At 38.7% G+C, this 20,216-nt stretch overlaps 1 protein-coding gene across 1 annotated transcript in view; it reads right to left on the bottom strand.

The window, feature by feature from the left end:
- Positions 1-16,493: 16,493 nt before the first annotated feature.
- The window catches only part of RSAD2 (radical S-adenosyl methionine domain containing 2), a 42,429-nt gene continuing 38,706 nt past the window's right edge, over positions 16,494-20,216 (bottom strand). Inside the window, exon 6 of the mRNA XM_044070547.1 lies at positions 16,494-19,868. Within this exon, the coding sequence (XP_043926482.1) occupies positions 19,704-19,868 (165 nt within the window). The 3' untranslated portion in view covers positions 16,494-19,703. The remainder of the gene's footprint in view (positions 19,869-20,216) is intronic.

Raw genomic sequence — 20,216 nt, 5'->3', positions numbered from 1 at the left:
TCCTGATTCCCTCTATTGTCTTTTTTATAGTTCTCTACTTCTATTGTTGTATAGAGTTTCTTTGCATGTTTTGCATCTTCTCATTGAACCTCAAAGCCTCTGGCCTGCAAAGGTAGAGAAAGGGGTGGAGGCGAAAGGTAGAACCGAAATGTTATGATTGGAAAGTGGTCTGAGAACATGGGAACCAGTATGGGTGGTAACTGCCTGCAAATACTGGGGTCTGGGGAACAGGAGAACAGCAGAGTAAGCAGAAGGACAGCAACATGGGTAGATGAAAAGATGGCAACGTCAGTGTGTGAAGACAACATGACAGGGATAGAGTGGTAATGGCCCTCAGTCTCAATTAGCAGAGAAGGTAACACAGAAGAGGAACTGCCTAAATGTGATCTTACTACCTACATAACGGGATTGAAGGTGAGGAGAACCAGCTGCTACCACCTACTATGCAACTGTTTGTTTTTCTTTATAGATGGTTAAAGGAAGGTCAGCAGTATTACCATGGGATTACAGAATGGCAGAGTTCCAAACTCAGGGAAGTACTGGTAAGCAACATACTGTAGGTGGATGGAGAAAAAAAGTTTATGATAGAAGAGCTATGGGAGGGAATTAGGGATGTCATTGTGTAATGTGTGTCAGATATATGAAAAGATATAAACAGAGAAGAGGACGTTCCAGGTGGTTTAACAGAGAAATGAGACAGGGAATTAAGTAAAACATGTTCACTTGCCAAAGACAAGAAAGGAAGGATAGATATGTGATTACAATGAGAAAAGCAAACAGAGGCATATGAATGATCAAAGCTGAATTCACAAACAAGCTAGTGAAGGATGAAGGAGGGCAGAAGAATGCACACAAGACAGCACAGGATGGTAAAGCAGGACACTATGTGAAGGAAGCTGGTTATGCAGAGGAAAGTGACAGCTGGCATGGCAGAGTTATTAAACACATTAATTATTTCCATGTTCACAGTCAAAAACGGAGAAGGGTGCTTGTCTGGAAGGTGAGACTGGAATTGGGGACACTTAAGTGAATGATTAGGAAGATAATTGCCAGGTAGGTTAATAGTGAACAAATGGAACTGAGGAGACAAGACACAGAGAGCAGGGGAGTGCATTCCCAGAATAAACAAGAAAACACAAAGGATACTGGATGCACCCTTGATGGCAGCTTTACACCAAGCCATTGAAAGCAGGGTAGTGTCAGTGGAGTGGAAGAGGACAACGCTGCTTTACTGCATAATGGGCAGAACTGAAGGGAATAAAGCAACTAAAGGCTGGTTAGGCTGCAGTGCTGGAAAGGCCACAGAAAGGATCTTAAGGAGCAGAATGATAGCCTTCCTTTAGGAAGGTAACTTCTTTTAATGCATGAATTTATACATTGAAAATCATGTCAGGATGGTTTCATCTAGTACTATGGATGGGTCACCAGGCAGTAAGTTTTGGGCCAAGCCAATAAATATTTATTTTATTTTATTTAAGTTTGATGACTGGGGATGTCCACTGGGCTAAGAAGAGCCCATTTTCAATGAAGGGCTGGGGAGAAAAGCTCCACAATAATTGCAAGTTACAAAAGGACATAGTTCATACAGCTAATTAACCATTTACAGATAAGTTCCATGATATTTGCAATTGGCTTGTCACAATGTTACAAAAATGAAAATACACAATTCAATACAGAAATTTCAACATTTACATAAATTGAATATTTTTCTTATAAACTCAATTGTATGTTTAACATTTCAAAATACATTGCTACTAGCCATTAGTAGGTCAGGAAAATATTATGCATGGAGAGGGTAATAGTATAATTGAGATTGGAGAGTAAAGTACAATAGATATTAGAGAGAAAATTAGTTTTTGGTAGGGGAGGGATTGTTTTGGGTGGGATGAAGTAATAGCAGAGGTAGTTGGATGAGTCAGTGCAAGGTGGAAGAACGATGAGAGAGTAGCTGAGATTTGAAATTTGTATGATTAGGTAGGTTGCGTAGGTGTGTGGGGAGAGAGTTCCACTGTTTAGCTAAGGAGTGGGACAGCAGTAAATGGCCAGGAGGTCATGCAGGTTTGTGGACCTGAAGGAGATTTTGGTTTTTGGATCTGAGTGAGCGGTTGGGAATGTAAGATTTTAAGGAATTAGTGAGTGCTGGGCAGTTGGCAGGTTTAAAGATGAGCTTGTGGGCAATGGTGAGTTGTAGGTAACTAAGGTAGTTGGGTAGTTCAAGCCAGTTGATGGTGAAGAGGGAGTGGCAGTGGTGGGATGAGTTTTTTGAATTGGTTGCAAATTTGGAGATCTTGTGGTAGCAGGGTTCAAGTTTGGACAGAAGGCCAAGATGGAGATTGGTGAAAAGAGGGGCACCATACATAAGGGAGGGGCGTAGGAAGGTGGATGCAAGAGTTTGATGGGTGGATGGGCTTAGGAAGTGGTTGTGCCTGTAGAGGAGACCTAACTTTTGGTGAGTTTTCTTGATTGCAGAGTGGATGTGGGTGTCAAATTTTAGTTCTTAATCAATAATGATGCCAAGAAGCTTGGTGATGGGAATGATTTCAAGGAGGGTGTTGTTTTAGCTCTGTATGGTGAATGTGGATTTGTCAATGGAGTTTTTGGTAGGGGAAAAAAACATTAGTTTGGTTTTATTTGCATTTACTGGCAGATGGTTAGACTGCATCCAGGTTTCTGTTTTGGAGAAGGCTAGTTGGGTTTTTGCTAGGAGCTTGGAGGGAGAGAAGGCTGAGCAGATGATTGTTGATTCATCTGCATATTAGATGATAGATGAGTCTGGGATGGATTGGTGAAAGTTGTTAATGAATAGGTTGAAGAGAAGAGGACCAAGAACAGAACCGTGTGGGACACCTGTGGGTGTGGGAAGGAAGGGAGAGGTTGAAGTTTTCCATTGGACAGCTTATTGGCGGTTGGACAGGTAGCTGGAAAACCAGGCGATGGCGGTGGGAGAGAGGTGTAGGGTGGAGAGTTGGGATATAAGTAGGGTGTGTGAGATGGTGTCAAAGGCCTTTGACAGATCTAGGAATAGTGTGGATACAAACTTGCTCGAATCACATTCGAGGTTTATGGTTTTACAAAAGGAAAGAAGGGCAGTCATAGTGCTGTGTCCAGGGCAGAAACCATGTTGGGTAGGGAGAAGAGATTGTTTAGTGTTAGGTGTACCATGAGTTGTGCTTGTATTGTTTTCTCTAGTATTTTAGAAAGAAGGGAAAGGATGGCACTAGGCCTCAAGATGGTGGTATCAGTATTTTTGCTGCTTTTGTGGAGGGGGATGATGTAAACATGGCACAAGATAGAAGGGACGTATGATTCTTGTATGACTCCATTTATAGGAATAGAGATGGGATAGGTAATGCCGTCTGCAGATTGTTTGAGGAAGGTGGGTGGAAGGTTATCAGGTGCATTGTGACAGGGTTTGAGTTTGAGGAGGTCTTTTTCTAGTGCTTGTGGGGATGGGCTTGAGGCAGAAGGATGCGGAGGAAGGTTGATGATTGGGGTGGTAGTTGGGGCAGGAGGGGGTGGTGGTGGAGGAGGGGGGTGGGAAGGAGGATGACAGTTTAGCTATGCAGTCTATGAAGAATTAGTTGAATTGGCTGGCTGTTTCAAGGTTGGAGAGGTTGGAGTCTGGGCAGGGGTTTTCTTTGTTGTCAGGATGCAGCATGGATGAGATGGAGTGCCAGATTTTTTTGGGATTTGTTAAGTGCAAGGATTGGAGTTTGGAGTAGTGGGCTTTGTGGTCTTTAATTATTAGTTTTTTTTGCAGAGTTTCATAGTTGCTTATACTCTAGGAGGGTGTTAGGGTTTTTACGTTTTTGATATTGTTTCCATTTTTTTGTCCCTTTGGTGCAAGGCTAGTTTAGTATCTTTTGATAACCATGGGCAGGGAATGGTTATGATGTGTTTGGCTCAAGGGGGGTTTGCTGATTGAGAAGGGTTAGGAATGAACGGTTAAAGTAGGAAACGGCTTCATCTAGAGAAAGGGTTTTTAGAGGGGACCAGCCAGTATGCTTTAACTATTCAGAGAAACTTAGACGGTTGAAAGACGAGAGGTTGTGAGTTTGGATGTAGTGGTGTTTATGCAGTGGAGATGGGAGATGGTAGGCGAAGGCTGGTAGGTGATCACTGAGAGGATCAGGTAATGTTCTGGCTTTGGTGATAAGGTTTGGCTGAACTGTTAGGATCCAGTCAATGATGGTACCATCATCCAGTACCAGACAGATGGTATGATCTGTCTGAACTCCAGTAAATCATTCTGTGTCGTGTCACATAGGCAGCTAGTAGGAAAGCTGAACCTGATATAATCGGGGTGAAATATTGTGAGACGGATAAGGATATGACTGAAGCAGAGAAGCCAAGCCATGGTACACAGGGATGAATCTTCTAAGTACAGCAATTTCACCAGCGGTATCAGTGCCGGGACTGACTTTGTGTCATATGTGACATAACAGTATGGAATGGGATAAATATGCCTGTATAGTACATCAAGTTAGTAGCAATAGTATGCAGTGGGGTAAACAGTGTAATAGTCTGGACTATGAGTTGTTGTGTTACATCCAGCCAAAGCCCAAAATGGTCAGAGCTTCATTTGAAAGAAAAAATAAAAAAGTGTGACAATTACTGTTACAGTCCTCGTCTGGGAGATTTCAGCCACACATAAACTTACTTGTGTATATTAAATCCATCATTGCATAGCTGAAGACAAAAGGAACCCCCTCCCCCCAAAAAAAGTGCACCATTGCCAGAGTTGTAACATAAATAGTTTCAACAGACAACAAAACAGAAATTGATGAGCTGCCACTAGTCCACATGGGATTAACAATGTACAGCCTCATCCATTTCATATTCCTCATTTGGGAAGGAAGTCAGGCCAGTTATTTTACATTAAGAGGGTTTGTGGTCTGCACTCTTGTGGGAGGAGAGGCTGGACTCTGCCCTTCTGAGCTGGGAATTTCTGGTTAAAGGCTTATAGTGCCTGCATATTTGAACTGCTTCTTACTGAAATTGGTACACCTTGTTTGCTGTAGCATAGACTAGATCCAGGCCTGCTGAATCTAGCTTTGTTTGTATAACTTGAGCACTAATCCAGGTATTCTTTAAAGTATTAAATTGTATTTATTACTGCTTGGTAGTAACTTGATTAAAGTGTAGCTATCATTGTAAGTCTTTTGGATTAAGCACTTGAGCTTCAGACCAGTTGTTGTACATTAGGAAGGTTTGTGGCCTGCACTGTGGTGGCAGGACAGGTAGCTTACATCCTTCTAAGTTGGGAACTGCTGATTGAGGGCTCAGTGTCTGTTATTCTAAAAGTGTATAAGTTCTGGTTTAAGCACTTGGGCTTCAGGCTAGTTATTTTACATTAAGAAGGTTCGTGGTCTGCACTCTTGTGGGAGGACAGGCTGGACTCTGCCCTTCTGAGCTGGGAATTTCTGGTTAAAGGCTTATAGTGCCTGTATATTTGAACTGTTTCTTACTGAAATTGGTAGTACACCTTGTTTGCTGTAGCATAGACTAGATCCAGGCCTGCTGAATCTAGCTTTGTTTGTATGCTTGTTGTTTGTTTGCTTGTTATTTCCCTGAAACGCTAATTCCACCAAAAATGCGGCTTTTCAGCGCTTCTGTGGATCCCTAGTGATATCTGCATTGCTTACTGTACTTATTTTCTTGTTTCACTTGAAAGAAAGTTACTGTTTGTTGTTTTTGCATTTAAGTTACCTGTAACACATTGCATTTAAGTTACCTGGCACTTGCTCACTAAGTCAACACTAAAAAATTAAAAGCACTACACCCTTACAAACTCCACTTGAGTACCTTGTTCCCCATTGGCCCTTTTTTTTCAATTATAAAGGAATTCCCAATACTATTCTAGCATGTCAAAAGGTCAGTTGTCAATCTCCTCTCCGGTCCAGCTGGTGAATCTGGGAATCTTGAGGCAATGTTACAACTGCCTCATGTAAACAGACAACCCCCTCCTCCTCCCAACAAATTCCAACACTTGTGAAAGATGCAACCATATAGCCAAACTGGAGGCTAAGCTCTCCCAACTCAATACTGGCGTAACCAGTCAGGAGGAGAAGGAAACCACACTCACTACAATTCCAGTCTCACATAGACCTACCACAACAGCAAACCAAACACATAAACACACAAAAACATACTCTGAGGCTCTAAATAAAAATCTGCCTAAGCAGCAGACACCTCCAAAGCAGACACCCAAGCAACTGCTACCCCAAAACAAAACACGTGCAACACATAGGTCACAAAGCCAGTGTGCCAAACAGTCACAGCCCTTAAGGCTAAACAACACACCTGATACACTTGTAATAGGTGACTCTATCGTCAGGCACACTGACGTCCCGCTCACCAGGCTGAACAAGGAGAAGGTCACGGTGAGCTGCCTGTTGGGCGCTAGGATCAGCCACATAGCACAAGCACTCAGGTCACTCCAAGGCAAGTACAAATATGACTCGGTCATTGTCCATGCTGGTGTGAATGACCTGAGACGTACCTCCCTGGACTACATGAAAAGACACATAGAGGAGCTCTCTGAGCATGTAGCCCAGGCCGGTATGACCCTGACCTTGAGTAGCATCTTACCCTCACCAAGAATGATGCCACAATATGAAGACAAGATGATCAATTTCAACAATTGGCTTAAGTATTGGTGTCATTCAAAGGGGATCCAATACCTGTCAGCCTGGGATGACATGCTCGACAAGCCACGATGCTTCGCTAGGGACGGCTTGCACCTGTCACCCCTGGGCTTTCGGATATTGGCAAAGGCTCTTGCTACCCCCATAGTGCCTTTTTAGGCGAGGCTCAAAGACAAACCCACCTCCATAGGTATCACAAGGGATAAGAAACTAAGAGTAATGCTACTCAATGCCAGAAGTCTAAACCTCAAGATGCATGCACTTGAAACTCTCCTTAGCATGGAGAACATCGATATCTGTGCAGTAACAGAAACCTGGTTCAAGGCTCCCAAGAGCACCCCAGCACTGCCAGGTTATACCTCATACCATGCTTTTGGCCCCAAAACTTGGACCGAACCACAAAAAGGGGAGTATCAATATTCGTCAAAGATACCCACACCTCCAGGTTGGTGGCACAACCAAGCATCAGAGACTATCCATGTGCAACTAACAGTGGGTAAAACTGCCTTCCAGTTTATAGCCTGCTACAGACCACCCTCCCAAACCCAGGAACCCCACTCGGCCTTCCTGAGAACACTGGAAAATATGAAGGTCTCTCCAAACACCATTATATTGGGCGACTTCAACTACCCAAACATAGACTGGGAGCATTACTCTAGCTCCAACACCCTAGCCCAAAGGTTCCTAGAATTTATAAACTCAAATGCTATGGAACAACTTGTTACCACTCCCACAAGAGGGGAAAACATACTGGACCTGATCATCACCAACATGGGGACTCTATGCTCCAGACCAGAAGTGTATCCCTCACTGGTAAGATCAGACCATAAACTAATCTCACTGGATATTCACATCCCGACCCCACCCCCTGCCCAGAAAACCACAGTCAAAAAATTCTCTAAAGCAAATTTCACGCTCCTCAAAACCGAGGTGTAATCCTTCAAAGCCCCTGGGCCTGTGGAAAATACGGCCCAGACCGCAGAATCCTTTATAAACGCATTCTATGAACACCTTCAGGAATGCATGGATCATGCAATCCCAAATAAAACCAAGACCCAATCCTCCAAAGGCAGACGTCCTGTCTGGTGGATCCCAGCCATAAACAAACTATACAATAGAAGGAGGAAGCTACTACATGATAGAGCAAAATCCCAAAAAGGGAAGACATCTCTGATCAGTATTAGCAAAAAACTACGGGCACTCATAAAATCGTCTAAGGCCAGCTTTGAGAGAAAAATTGCACAGGACACTAAGGATAATCACAAGGCTTTCTTTAGTTATGTTAGGAACCTGGGTGGGAATTCCCTGATATGCTCAGAATTAGTCCAAAATGACAAAAAAATACACCAAACCCACAGAAATTGCCAACATCCTAGCTGACAGGTTCAGCGCAAACCCCCCCCCCCCACCAAAAGGGCAAATATCTATCCCGGCAGAGTGCTGCCCCCCTGACATCTCAGTTGCTCAGGAAAGAGCTGCCTTCTCCAAAGCAAAAAACACAGCATCAATGGGACCAGACGGTGTCCTAGGCTGCTTCCTACATGAACTCCAAGAAAAGCTAAACCCAAACATAAAACTACTGTTCAGTCTCAGCCTTACTACAGGATATGTACCCAAAGATTTATGTACAGCAACAGTGGTCTCTCTCCACAAAGGTGGTGCCTCAACGGATCCTGGAAACTATCGCCCCATAAGCCTGACTAGCTTGGTCTGCAAAGCTATGGAAAGGATCATCATGGACCTCATAAATAAAGATATTGGGGACCTACAGACACTGGATCCTACCCAGTTCGGCTTTGTTAAGGGCAGATCCTGCCTCTTAAACATGGTTGACTTCTTTGAAACAGTCACCAAGGCCATTGACGAGGGGAAGGTGGTCCACACAGCCTACCTGGACCTCGCAAAAGCCTTCGATACAATACCCCACTCAGGCATTATAGATAAGCTCACCAGCTTAAATATAAACCCCTATGTCACTAGATGGGTTGCAAACTGGCTCAAGGACAGATCCCACATGGTTAGAATTGCTGGAGCCATGTCAGACTCCAAACCAGTTACAAGTGGCGTCCCACAAGGCTCAGTCCTGGGTCCTTTCTTGTTTGGTATATATTTCTCGGAGGTACAGGCCAACACGGAAGGACTGTGGCTGACCAAGTTCGCAGATGACTGCAAACTGGGCGCCATAATCGACTCTCCAGCCGACACAAGCATCCTCCAAAAGGGCCTCATAGAAACAGACAACTGGTGCCAGAGCCATGGCCTCAAGCTAAATGCCAAAAAGTGTATAGTCATCCCCTTTGGCAAAAACAAAGTGCCCACAAATTACCACATAGGTGGTAATCCATTAAGTACAGAAGAAGTAATTAGGGTCCTGGGGACCCAAGTTGATAACAATCTCTCATTTGACAACCACGTGGCCAAAGTGGTAAGAAAAACATTTTATATAGCCCACCTAATCATGAAGGGATTCACATCTAGATCAGGGGAGGTCATCGTGCCTCTTTACTCATCCCTCATCAGGCCCATAATTGAGTACAATGCCCCTTTTGGGATGTACCTTACCAGACACCTGCAGCAACTGGAAAGTCCCCAAAAGTACCTCACCAAGAGGATCAAAGGGCTCAAACAGATGCCATATGCTGCGGGTTAAGAAACTCTAGCTCTATTCAGTGGCATACCGCCTGCTCAGAGGCGATCTGTGCCTGACGTATAAAGCCATGTCCAACCCGGAATTAATGGACATGCTGCACCTCAGAAAATCCAAATCCCATCGAGCTACGCTCGAGACTTGAACCTCAGCACTGAAATAAATAGGACATGCTGGAGGGACAGATTCATAACCCAGAGGCTCCCTTCACTCTGGAATAAAATCCCAGTCCAGGTTAGGCAGAGTCCCTCATTGAATCTCTTCAAGAGGAATCTTGATGAGTGGATGGGAGATCGTAGGTGTACCCCGGGTATCACTTCTGTGTCACTGTTAGACAGAGGCACAGTATACTAACCTCGAAAAAGGGCATAGCAAAATTCATTTAAAATGGGTGGTGAAAGCCAAACACACTCTGGCTAGGCTTATAAATGCCCTAGGGCAGATAGCCTAGTATGAACCTATGAACCTATAATGCAGGATCTATAAATGTTATCTGATTGGTAGGGAAGTGCCAGCTGAGCATAAGTGCCAAAATGCTCAAGATAATGTTCTTTGGCAGCAGCAAAGCAATACAGAACTAAATCAGGGAGGTGCCAGCAGAAAAAAATCTTTGGAGAAAAATACCTTGAAGTCCAGGCTGAGTGGTATTGAGCAGGGTACATAAACAGTGATGATGGAAAGCAAGATGTTGGCCCAAATCACAACAGGAGTGGACATCAGGGTAGCTACAGAAATGGACATCAGCGAATCTATGGGAATGGACATCAGGGTAGCTATGGGAATGGACATCAGGGTAGCTTTACTCTTCTTTTCCTTCCACAGGACTCTTGTGAGAATATGCCTACAGTACTATGCTTTGAGTTAAAGAATATACCGTGAAAGTTAGGTTAGGTTAGGATGGGACAAAGGGTCCTAATGACAACTACCCCAATGATCAAGGGGAGGAAAAGGGCTGGGGAACACAGTACTCAGTGAAAGCCTGACAAAGGACAAGTGATTCAGTAGGGCTCATAGGAGAGAAAGACTGCGTTGGCACAGAGGAGCTTAGACTGAAGGAACAGAGGGAGGCAAATGAAATAGCACATGTTTAACATTACCTTTCCCAGATTAATATAAAAAATTATAAAATTTGGTTTCATAGAAAGGGTGATAGCATTGCATAAAGCATTAAATGTGGAACAAACGTGGGGGGGGGGGGTTGAACAAATAAGAGGGTATGGAGCAGGTGCACAGGACCTAACTTTGCACTTAAACTGAGCCAATCCTCAACTGTCCTTTGTATCTGCACCTGCATGCCTGCAATGGCTGGGGAATGGGGATTTTTTTGTACTTTTTCTTTTACAGGACAGTTCTCAGTTTCATTACTTTGAATGATATTTAGTATATAGCTATTTATTTAATTTTATTAACTCTGCAAATTATTTGGGGGCATATCCCATTTACTTGCCAATAATACTTGAAGGTCAAATGAAGTGTCGGTCAAATAAAATTTCGGTCATTTGGTGTCGGGCAAATGGGTGTCGGTCAATCGGAAGTTAGGGCAAATGAAGTAGACCCCATATATATATGTATATATATATATAGAGAGAGATAGAGAGAGAGACTATCCAACCTACATAGTTATTTGTATGTGGCACATACCAGTGTCACTAAACCAAATAAATCAGGCATATGAAATTGGACTAAAATCCGGATTTTCCCAAGGAAACTGGTCACAGAATATCTGTATCGCATTTTCTACAGTCTCTGTCCACTTAGTCATAGCTGCTACATATTTTCAGAATATGTAAATGATGGGACCGGACACATTTTTCTTCTCAGAATGCCACACTTTAGTTAAGTGTGTTAAATGTCACAGCACTATAGATTTGCATTTTACCATGGACTTTACATTATGTGCCAGTGTTGTGAGAATGTGCCCAGTGTAATCTCCAAGCATACATTCATTCAATCCTCACATCTTTGTTCATAAGCTACATTACCTAAGATTCAACTACTTTGAAGCATCTTTATTAAATGAACTTGAATTACTGTTTTCAGACTTATGATTAGTAAAAACACAATATGGCAAACACAAAACCAAAGAAACTGTACTGTCCAAGCAAGCACCCAAACAAAAGATGGAACGCTGAGGAACGATATATGCAAACCAAAAAGGACTTTAACGCTGTCACTACAAATCTGCGTTTTCGTATAACACACTTCATCAGATAAAATTCAGATAATGCAAATACTGTTTAAATACCATGACGAACATCAAAAAACTGATCTCATTGGATATCCAGTATTTAAAATTTAAAATGATAGTATCATTTAGAACATGTCAAGGATATAAATAAATACATAGAAATAAATAGAACATCTATAATAATACCCTAGATTCTTCTATAAAACAATATAAATACATATATATAATAATAACACTTCTATTAATAAAAAAAATATAAAAATATATTAAAAAATACTAGTACATATATAAATTCATATTGAAGGAAAATCTAAGTCCACCTATGCCCTCTAGTGGTGCATGTTAAAATACCATAAATAATTATTATTACTACAATTTAGCTGATCTAAGTTTTAATACTGGCATAATAGACAACATTTCATTTAAACCGGGATTCCTGTTGGCCTCCAGCGTAATTTGCCAAACAGTTCCCTGTATTCCAGTTTTGCCTCCCACATACCTCCCCTAATTTCCCTGGGAACCATTTCAAGAACAAAAAAGGAAAATATAGATTGTGGACAGGTCATCCTATGAAGAAATAATGCATTTCTAGGGTTCGCCTTATTTATCTCATAATAATGTTCATAAATCCTAGTCCTAAGTTTCCATTCAGTTTTCCCTACGTAAAATGAATTACAAACCTTGCATGTAGCTAAATAAACTAAACCTGAACTATTACAATTTGCGTGTACCTTGTCCAGGGTCCACCATTGCCTTTACCTAATGGAAGCATGGATTGTATGGGATTTCCCAGTATTTTTAACAACAAACCTAGCGAAACATCGAACGGACTTGGAAGGACTGTGCAATGTTTGAATTCAAGTGGCGACAACAACGCTACACAAGGTGACTGTTTTAATGCTCTCAGACCAAACTTGTTACATTTTAAAGATATTATTAATAGAAAGTATGATTTTAATAATCATGTTCCACCTGAACGCATTATTCACAATGTTCCTACTTACAAAAAAAATTTGGACCGTTTGTATGTTTTGATGGGTAAATATAAGGGTTTTGAATGTGACAATGTTTATTTCAATGAATGTCTACAACATAAAATAGTTCCTAAGGGATTGAGAATCTGGAAATTCCCTAACAGGGTTCAACCTGGGTCTGATTTTCATACTAATCTCATTAAAATATTTGATAAATGTGGACTAGAAGTAGTTAGAACTATTAAGGAAGAGAATGAAAGGGAAAAGACTTTTTTATTGAAGGAAATGGAAAAGTTGAATGACAATATTTTGAATGATTTATTGTTCACAGTGGAAGAAGAGAAAGCTAAATACCATGAAATCTTTATACAAACAGACAGGAAATGTACAATTAACATGAATAGAAAACATGGTAAAATACAAAGGGATTTAAGGGAATATAAAGAAGGTATTGCCTATCCACCCCCCAAACCATTTAAAAAGTTTCCCACTAAAGAAAGGGATAATCTACAAGACATGAATGTTTTGGAAGGGGACAGATACACGGACGTTGATGCTGAACAACATGAAAGACAGGGGGAATTCCCTTTAGATTACCCTCCTCTTCCAAGGAGGTTAGACAGAATACGGAACAAGCCCCGGACATTTTACAATTACAATCACCCTCAATATCGATAGTAAATAAAACAGAGACCACGAATAATGTTGGAGATGATTTTATTTCTGTGGTTGACAATGTTTACACCTAGCAGGGATACAATATTTTTAATTACAGTCATATTTCTATTGATACAGAGCATTTATTTTCAAAAGGTTTTAAATATGTGCCATACAAGAAAACAGATTTGGTAAAAACCATTATAGATTTAAAACTGTTTATTAGAAAAAAGAATTTAGCTTTAATTTTTGGAAATACAGATTCAGATTTTGTTTTAAATCCAGTTACAAAGAGAAAAGGAACTTTTAACCCTCCGTTACACCCTCAATTGAAAAACCTGGAGACTATTTTAGAAAGGGAAATTAGAAAGGAGGTACAAAATCATAAAGTGAGTTCTAATTTAACATTAATAGAAAGACAATATTTGGACGAGTTAAAAACAGACAGTACCATCAGAATTATGCAACCAGATAAAGGGGGTGGCACAGTTCTGATGGATACAATTATTTACAAATCTAAAATGAAAGAGGAGTTACAAAATACCTATAAATATTGTTTAGCATCGGTCAATGAGGTGAATATAGCTAACTCAAAAATACACGTTATTGGACGATTTATTACTTGAAGGTTCTCTAGATTTGGATACACATAAGTTTTTGTACAATAAATTTCCTAGGGTGCCTTCAGTATTTGGAATTCCTAAGGTCCACAAAAATTCCAAGGACCCACCTTTAAGATTGGTAGTTTCTTCTGAAGGGTCCATAACTTCTTTTATTTCTAACTTTCTGGATAATAAGCTTAAAAAATTAGCGTACCAGGGCTCTGCAGTATTAAAAGATTCATGGGATCTATTAAGACTTTTAAAATCTGAATTAAGCCATGATTCATTAATGTTTATTACAATGGATGTTGTGGATTTATATGGTAGTATACCACATGAAGTAGGTTTAAACTGGTTGGAAGAATATATGTTAAAATACGGAAAATTTTCTAATAAGGACTTCAACAATATTCTTTTATTTATGGAAACAGTTTTAAACAATAATTTTATGTATTTTGAGGGAGAATTTTATAAACAGATTAAAGGGGTAGCAATGGGAGCAGGATGCGCTCCTACATTGGCCAATATTGTACTTTCTTGGTGGGAAGATCAATTTATTTTGAATAGTGAATTTAAAGGTTGTTGGACACTATACAAGCGATTCCTGGATGATATATGTATTTTATGGACCGATACAGAACAAAAATTCATCGAATTTTTGAATTACATTTGGACTACTACACATTTCCTGGATTTCACATATAATATTGACCATGATAATTTAAACTTTTTGGATATTAGTGTTTCTAAGGAAATGGGTAGTTTCAGTTCAAAAATTTTTAGGAAACAAACCTTTTCTAACTCTTATTTGCATTTCAACAGTGGTCATCCTTATTTTCAGAAGAAAAATCTCATTAAGGGTCAACTGGTTAGGATTAGTCGGATGACATCAAATTATACAGAATTTACAGTTGAAAGTAAAAGGGTCTGTGAAATGTTTAAAAGGAGGGGTTATCCAACGGACCTCATATGCCAGGTAGAAAGAGAGGTTTCTGAAGGTAGAAAAGGTAGGTTTGGACCTATTTTAGGAAAAGACCTAGTTAACCTTCCTAATATTAAAGTACCAATTCTTAGAAAAGATGAAAAGGACCCTAAAGAGACATACATCCTTGATTATAATGGAGATTCTAACATTATAAAAAGAATAGTGAATAGATAATGGGATAGATTTCAACAAATTTCTGATATTGATCCCAAAGTATTAGGGCCCTTACACTTTATATACAGACGGGATTTGAATTTTAAGAACATGTTTGAATTCGGAAGTAGAAAAAATAACACCAGTTGCCGTTTAAAACACGGCACATACAAATGTGGAATGTGTTCTCAATGCTCTTATATAGTGAATGCTCCTTCTATAGAGATTCCCAGTAGGAATAGGAATATTACGAACAAGGTACACGCAAATTGTAATAGTTCAGGTTTAGTTTATTTAGCTACATGCAAGGTTTGTAATTCATTTTACGTAGGGAAAACTGAACGGAAACTTAGGACTAGGATTTATGAACATTATTATGAGATAAATAAGGCGAACCCTAGAAATGCATTATTTCGTCATAGGATGACCTGTCCACAATCTATATTTTCCTTTTTTGTTCTTGAAATGGTTCCCAGGGAAATTAGGGGAGGTATGTGGGAGGCAAAACTGGAATACAGGGAACTGTTTTGGCAAATTACGCTGGAGGCCAACAGGAATCCCGGTTTAAATGAAATGTTGTCTATTATGCCAGTATTAAAATTTAGATCAGCTAAATTGTAGTAATAATAATTATTTATGGTATTTTAACATGCACCACTAGAGGGCATAGGTGGACTTAGATTTTCCTTCAATATGAATTTATATATGTACTAGTATTTTTTAATATATTTTTATATATTTTTTATTAATAGAAGTGTTATTATTATATATATGTATTTATATTGTTTTATAGAAGAATCTAGGGTATTATTATAGATGTTCTATTTATTTCTATTTATTTATTTATATCCTTGACATGTTCTAAATGATACTATCATTTTAAAGTTTAAATACTGGATATCCAATGAGATCAGTTTTTTGATGTTCGTCATGGTATTTAAACAGTATTTGCATTATTTGAATTTTATCTGATGAAGTGTGTTATACGAAAACGCAGATTTGTAGTGACAGCGTTAATAAAGTCCTTTTTGGTTCACATATATCGTTCCTCAGCGTTCCATCTCTTATTTGGGTGCTTGCTTGGACAGTACAGTTTCTTCAGACTTATGATTACCATGCAGAATAGTGTGCACCATTTGTTTGTTCTTCAACATGTTTACTTTAGTCACTTTACATACTGCTGGAGTATTTGGAATATACACTGATATTGTGTCAGTGTGATAATTCTCATTTTCTTGTCAGTGAATGATAGTGTTATACAACTGACAGTTATTTATGTAACGACTATGAAGACTGGCTCTTTGTGAGGTCACACTAATTTAGTTGTTCTGTTTATAGCACGAGTCTGTAGGCCTGCTGCATCTCAAGGTACACATTAGACTGCATAAACTACTAGAAAAGTGGGATTCAAAGTTAGATTATTTAGTCCATGATGGCGTTAACTTGTCTCAAGTAAGTGATAGCAGTTTCAGACAGTACTATGTTCCTGCTAAGAAAGTAACGGACATGCAAGAAAATAACTGAAGCAAAATAAATGAAACATACTCAAGCAGCTTAGAGTAATATAATTTTATTTGAATACAAAGTTACATAGAGCAACGATAATATAAAGTAAAAAAGATTAAAAAAATATTGCTTGCTTATATTTAAAAATCTGTGAACCTTAATAAATACATTTATTATTATTCAATCATAGAAATGGCAATTTTTGCCCATTCTGGAAAGCAACAGATAAAATATTTTAAAACAAAATTCAAAAACAAATAGCTTATATTTAAATATAGTTGCACGAGATACCTAGTAATATTTATAAAGTGCATTTGCTAAAGGAAATTTAGAAAGAAAAAGAAACTTAGTTCTCATAACATAATACAAGATGGTACAGCTTTCATGAAGGGTACTTGTCTTGAAATTGAGGTTTATAAGTAAATTATGGAATATAAGTCATACCCCCCAAATTAAAAACACACAGTCTCACACACACACACACACACACACACACACACACACACACACACACACACACACACACACACACACACACACACACACACACACACACACACACACAGTGACTCTGAATAAAGACCTCTGAGAATTTATTGCTATTATCCGTACTTAAATGTTGAGTCACTTTATGGCTCAAAGATTAAAACTGGTAAACTGCCATCTATCTCATCAAACACGACTTAATGCAAGGCAACTCGTGTTACACTTGGTCCATAAATGTAACTCTAAGAAATACTTTGCAGAGTGGCTTTAAATGTAAAATGCAAATGTATTTTGCCATTAAATAAATAAAGTAGAAAAGGGGATTATATTCTATGACAACAAATGTAAAAGAACAGCATTTGTAAATCCTGACTCCAATATGAACAGTTAGACAGGAAATAAAAGTCAGTGGAATAATCATTACATTTGTCCATGCCCCCATCCCATGTGAAGTGAATGGCACAATTTAAGAAATAGCACAAGCCATTATTGCTCATTGAATAAAATGGCTGCCTACTTCAGTATTCCACATATGATGCTACAAAACATGATAAGATAAAACATACTGAAGCCATCTTCTGAATACAAGATATTTAAATCTGAAAACTAGATGAAGTGGACCTCTGTTATTTTTTCCATAAACAGTTAACCCTGAAATCTTGCTATATGTTTAGACAGCCAAACATATTCCATGTAAAGTCTTAGCACTTCTAAATACATGTAAGTAAGCAATAAGTCTGAGTTTCACAAATAAGAATATGTATGAAAAAAAATAGATTGATTTACAACCCAGTGGATGTTAAGACTGTTTTTATAACCCTAGAAAAAGTTTACTTTATGCATATTTCTTCAAAACAAATGACTTGCTACGTCATACTTAAGTGAAACATGTTATAGTATAACACATACAGGTACAAAAATATATAATTAGGCATGATTTTCTACTATTTATACTAAACTTTTTTGGAGAAATGCGTCATTAGCACTTAAAGGAGCATAAGGAGACAGACAGCTATTTGCTTCTTCTGCTACTTTTTGCTTTAGTCAGGTAAAATGCACATGGCCAGACTAACATACCAAATCATATGTTCTTTTTTGTTTTGCACACAGATCATTTGAAATGAATTTCTGTCCAATTCTGTAGTTTTGTACATGCATGCAAATATCTGCTTACTGGAGAACTCATGGACACCTTTAAATAGAAGTGCTTCACTGCAAAGGTTTCACATCATATGTTAAACATATTATGACAGAAAGATCAGTAATCAGTGGCACACACAAGGAGATGAGTTTCTGAGCAAATATCTTTCCCAATATGACACACATTCAGCATTGTTGTTATTAGGATAAGTAAGCATTTTGGTGAATGAATGCAATGGCTTAAAATTGCAAATTACATGAATTCTTGTGATATTTCCAGTGTCCAGTCAGTTTTCATTTTGGAATTTACTAGTATATTCCCAGAAAAATGGAAAATCCGTGACCTTGGCTATTGTCACTGTTACTCAGTACTACGTAAATGTAAGTATCTACTGCTGTGGCACTGACCTCATTGCTTCCTAGCATCACATGTGCTTAGCTAGCATCACATGAACAGTGTGTTCAGGACAGTGGCATTCTGATTAAATGCTCTGTACTGTACTTTACTGTTTTGCTGTCACTTGCTATATAGCATGTTTAACTCCTGCTGAAGGTTAATGATGGTCATAAGGGAATGTTGAAATCACAGTAATTACAATAAATTTAAAATAAGATAAACCATATAGATACATATTACTTTTTTGTGCAGCAGGCACTTAATATTGCATATAGTAAAACTAGAATCTAAATAAGATGGACAGACACACAGACACACATACACATACACAGAAAACTTTGTTGAAATATAATTGATTCAGTATATGCATATGCACAAAGTTGCACACAGTCACAAACACAAAACACAAGCAAACATGCTTAAAGTGCTCATATCAGATATACAAATAATGAATTATAATGGGATATTAATCTAAGTTAGTGGGGTAGCAAATAATTTCTAAATAAATAGATGTGTGCCACTTTTCACTCGTAATCCATATGATTTTAAACAACACAAGTCTGTTTGATTTCGTAGTACTGAGTATGTGACAACTATATGCTGGATAAGGAGTGAACACATTATACAATGCTATTTTACAGCCTTTTTTTTCTTTCTTGTAGCATAAAAGATAAGCACACTGTACTACCTCTTAGTCTAAAAGACAAGAGCATGATCACTTTCTGTCTCGGTTGTCTCACAGTAGTTTGTTGTCATTGTTTGTTTAGTTGTTCTCTTCTACCATCTTTGAATACATATCCATTTCTTGTTCTTTATGTGTGCCAGACACAATGTAAATATGCAAGTATGCAAAGCGAATTTCACAGTCCGTGGTAATACTGAAACCAAAATAAAATAAAGCCTATTCTACAGAGCACAATTGATTCATTTCCTGTTTGAAATATGCTTTATGATTAGGGTGTATTATTGCTAGGTACCACCAAAACTCATTTTGTACAGAAATGCTTGATGGGGAGGAGGTAGCAGATGAGACTCTCCACATAGCGGATAAGCCATATGTGCAGTCTTATTCTTCTAGACAAGGAACTTCTCAGGATGAAAATGGCATTTAGTGTGTTGCAGTCCATTCCATTCAAACATAGCAGTACATCAGTTTCTGGAAACTATAGGAATAAATACTTTGTACTAAAGTTAATCTCCACTGTGATCCTTAAGAACATGTGCTATTATCATGTCACCCATTTTTGGAACATGATGTACAAACAAAAGAAAGCAACATGTTCTAGACTGCATTCTGTGAAGCTATTTCTCATACAGTGAATCACCACTCCAGCCTCATGTCTGCCTTACTCCACACATATTTGCCTCCGCGTCTCAGAAACATCTTCTCATCGAAGCCACTGAACTTAATGGCATTTTCCACACCAACATCCAGAATAGATTTTGATGGATCCTTCCTTCCCTTTGTGCAGTCAAGAAAACGCATCTGAAAATTTCACATTATACAATGTAAATAAAAGCAGACTCCAAAGTATATTATATAATACTTAACTTTCAAAACATAACAATTATCCAATTACTGAAAAGGTGAAAAAGGAGTTTAATGGTGACAGCTTCATATCCTATCTGTTTGTTCCAAATTTTTCCTCTTATTACTGGCAGATATACAGTAGGAACCTCTCATTGTAACATTTGTTAATGTCTGTTATGTACTTTTCACAGATAAAGATTCTAGTTGTCTACTGATGTACTATGTTCTTCATCTGTAAATATGTTGTAAGTAATTGCTATGTTAAATTGTTACTCGCTATGTAATCCAATGTAACTACTGTCT

Source organism: Protopterus annectens, chromosome 1.part0 (assembly GCF_019279795.1).
Source record: "Protopterus annectens isolate FY-2018-M chromosome 1.part0, PAN1.0, whole genome shotgun sequence".
Lineage (NCBI taxonomy): Eukaryota > Metazoa > Chordata > Ceratodontiformes > Protopteridae > Protopterus > Protopterus annectens.
Note: the sequence above shows the minus strand (reverse complement) of the source record. Positions and strands in the feature narration are given on the sequence as shown.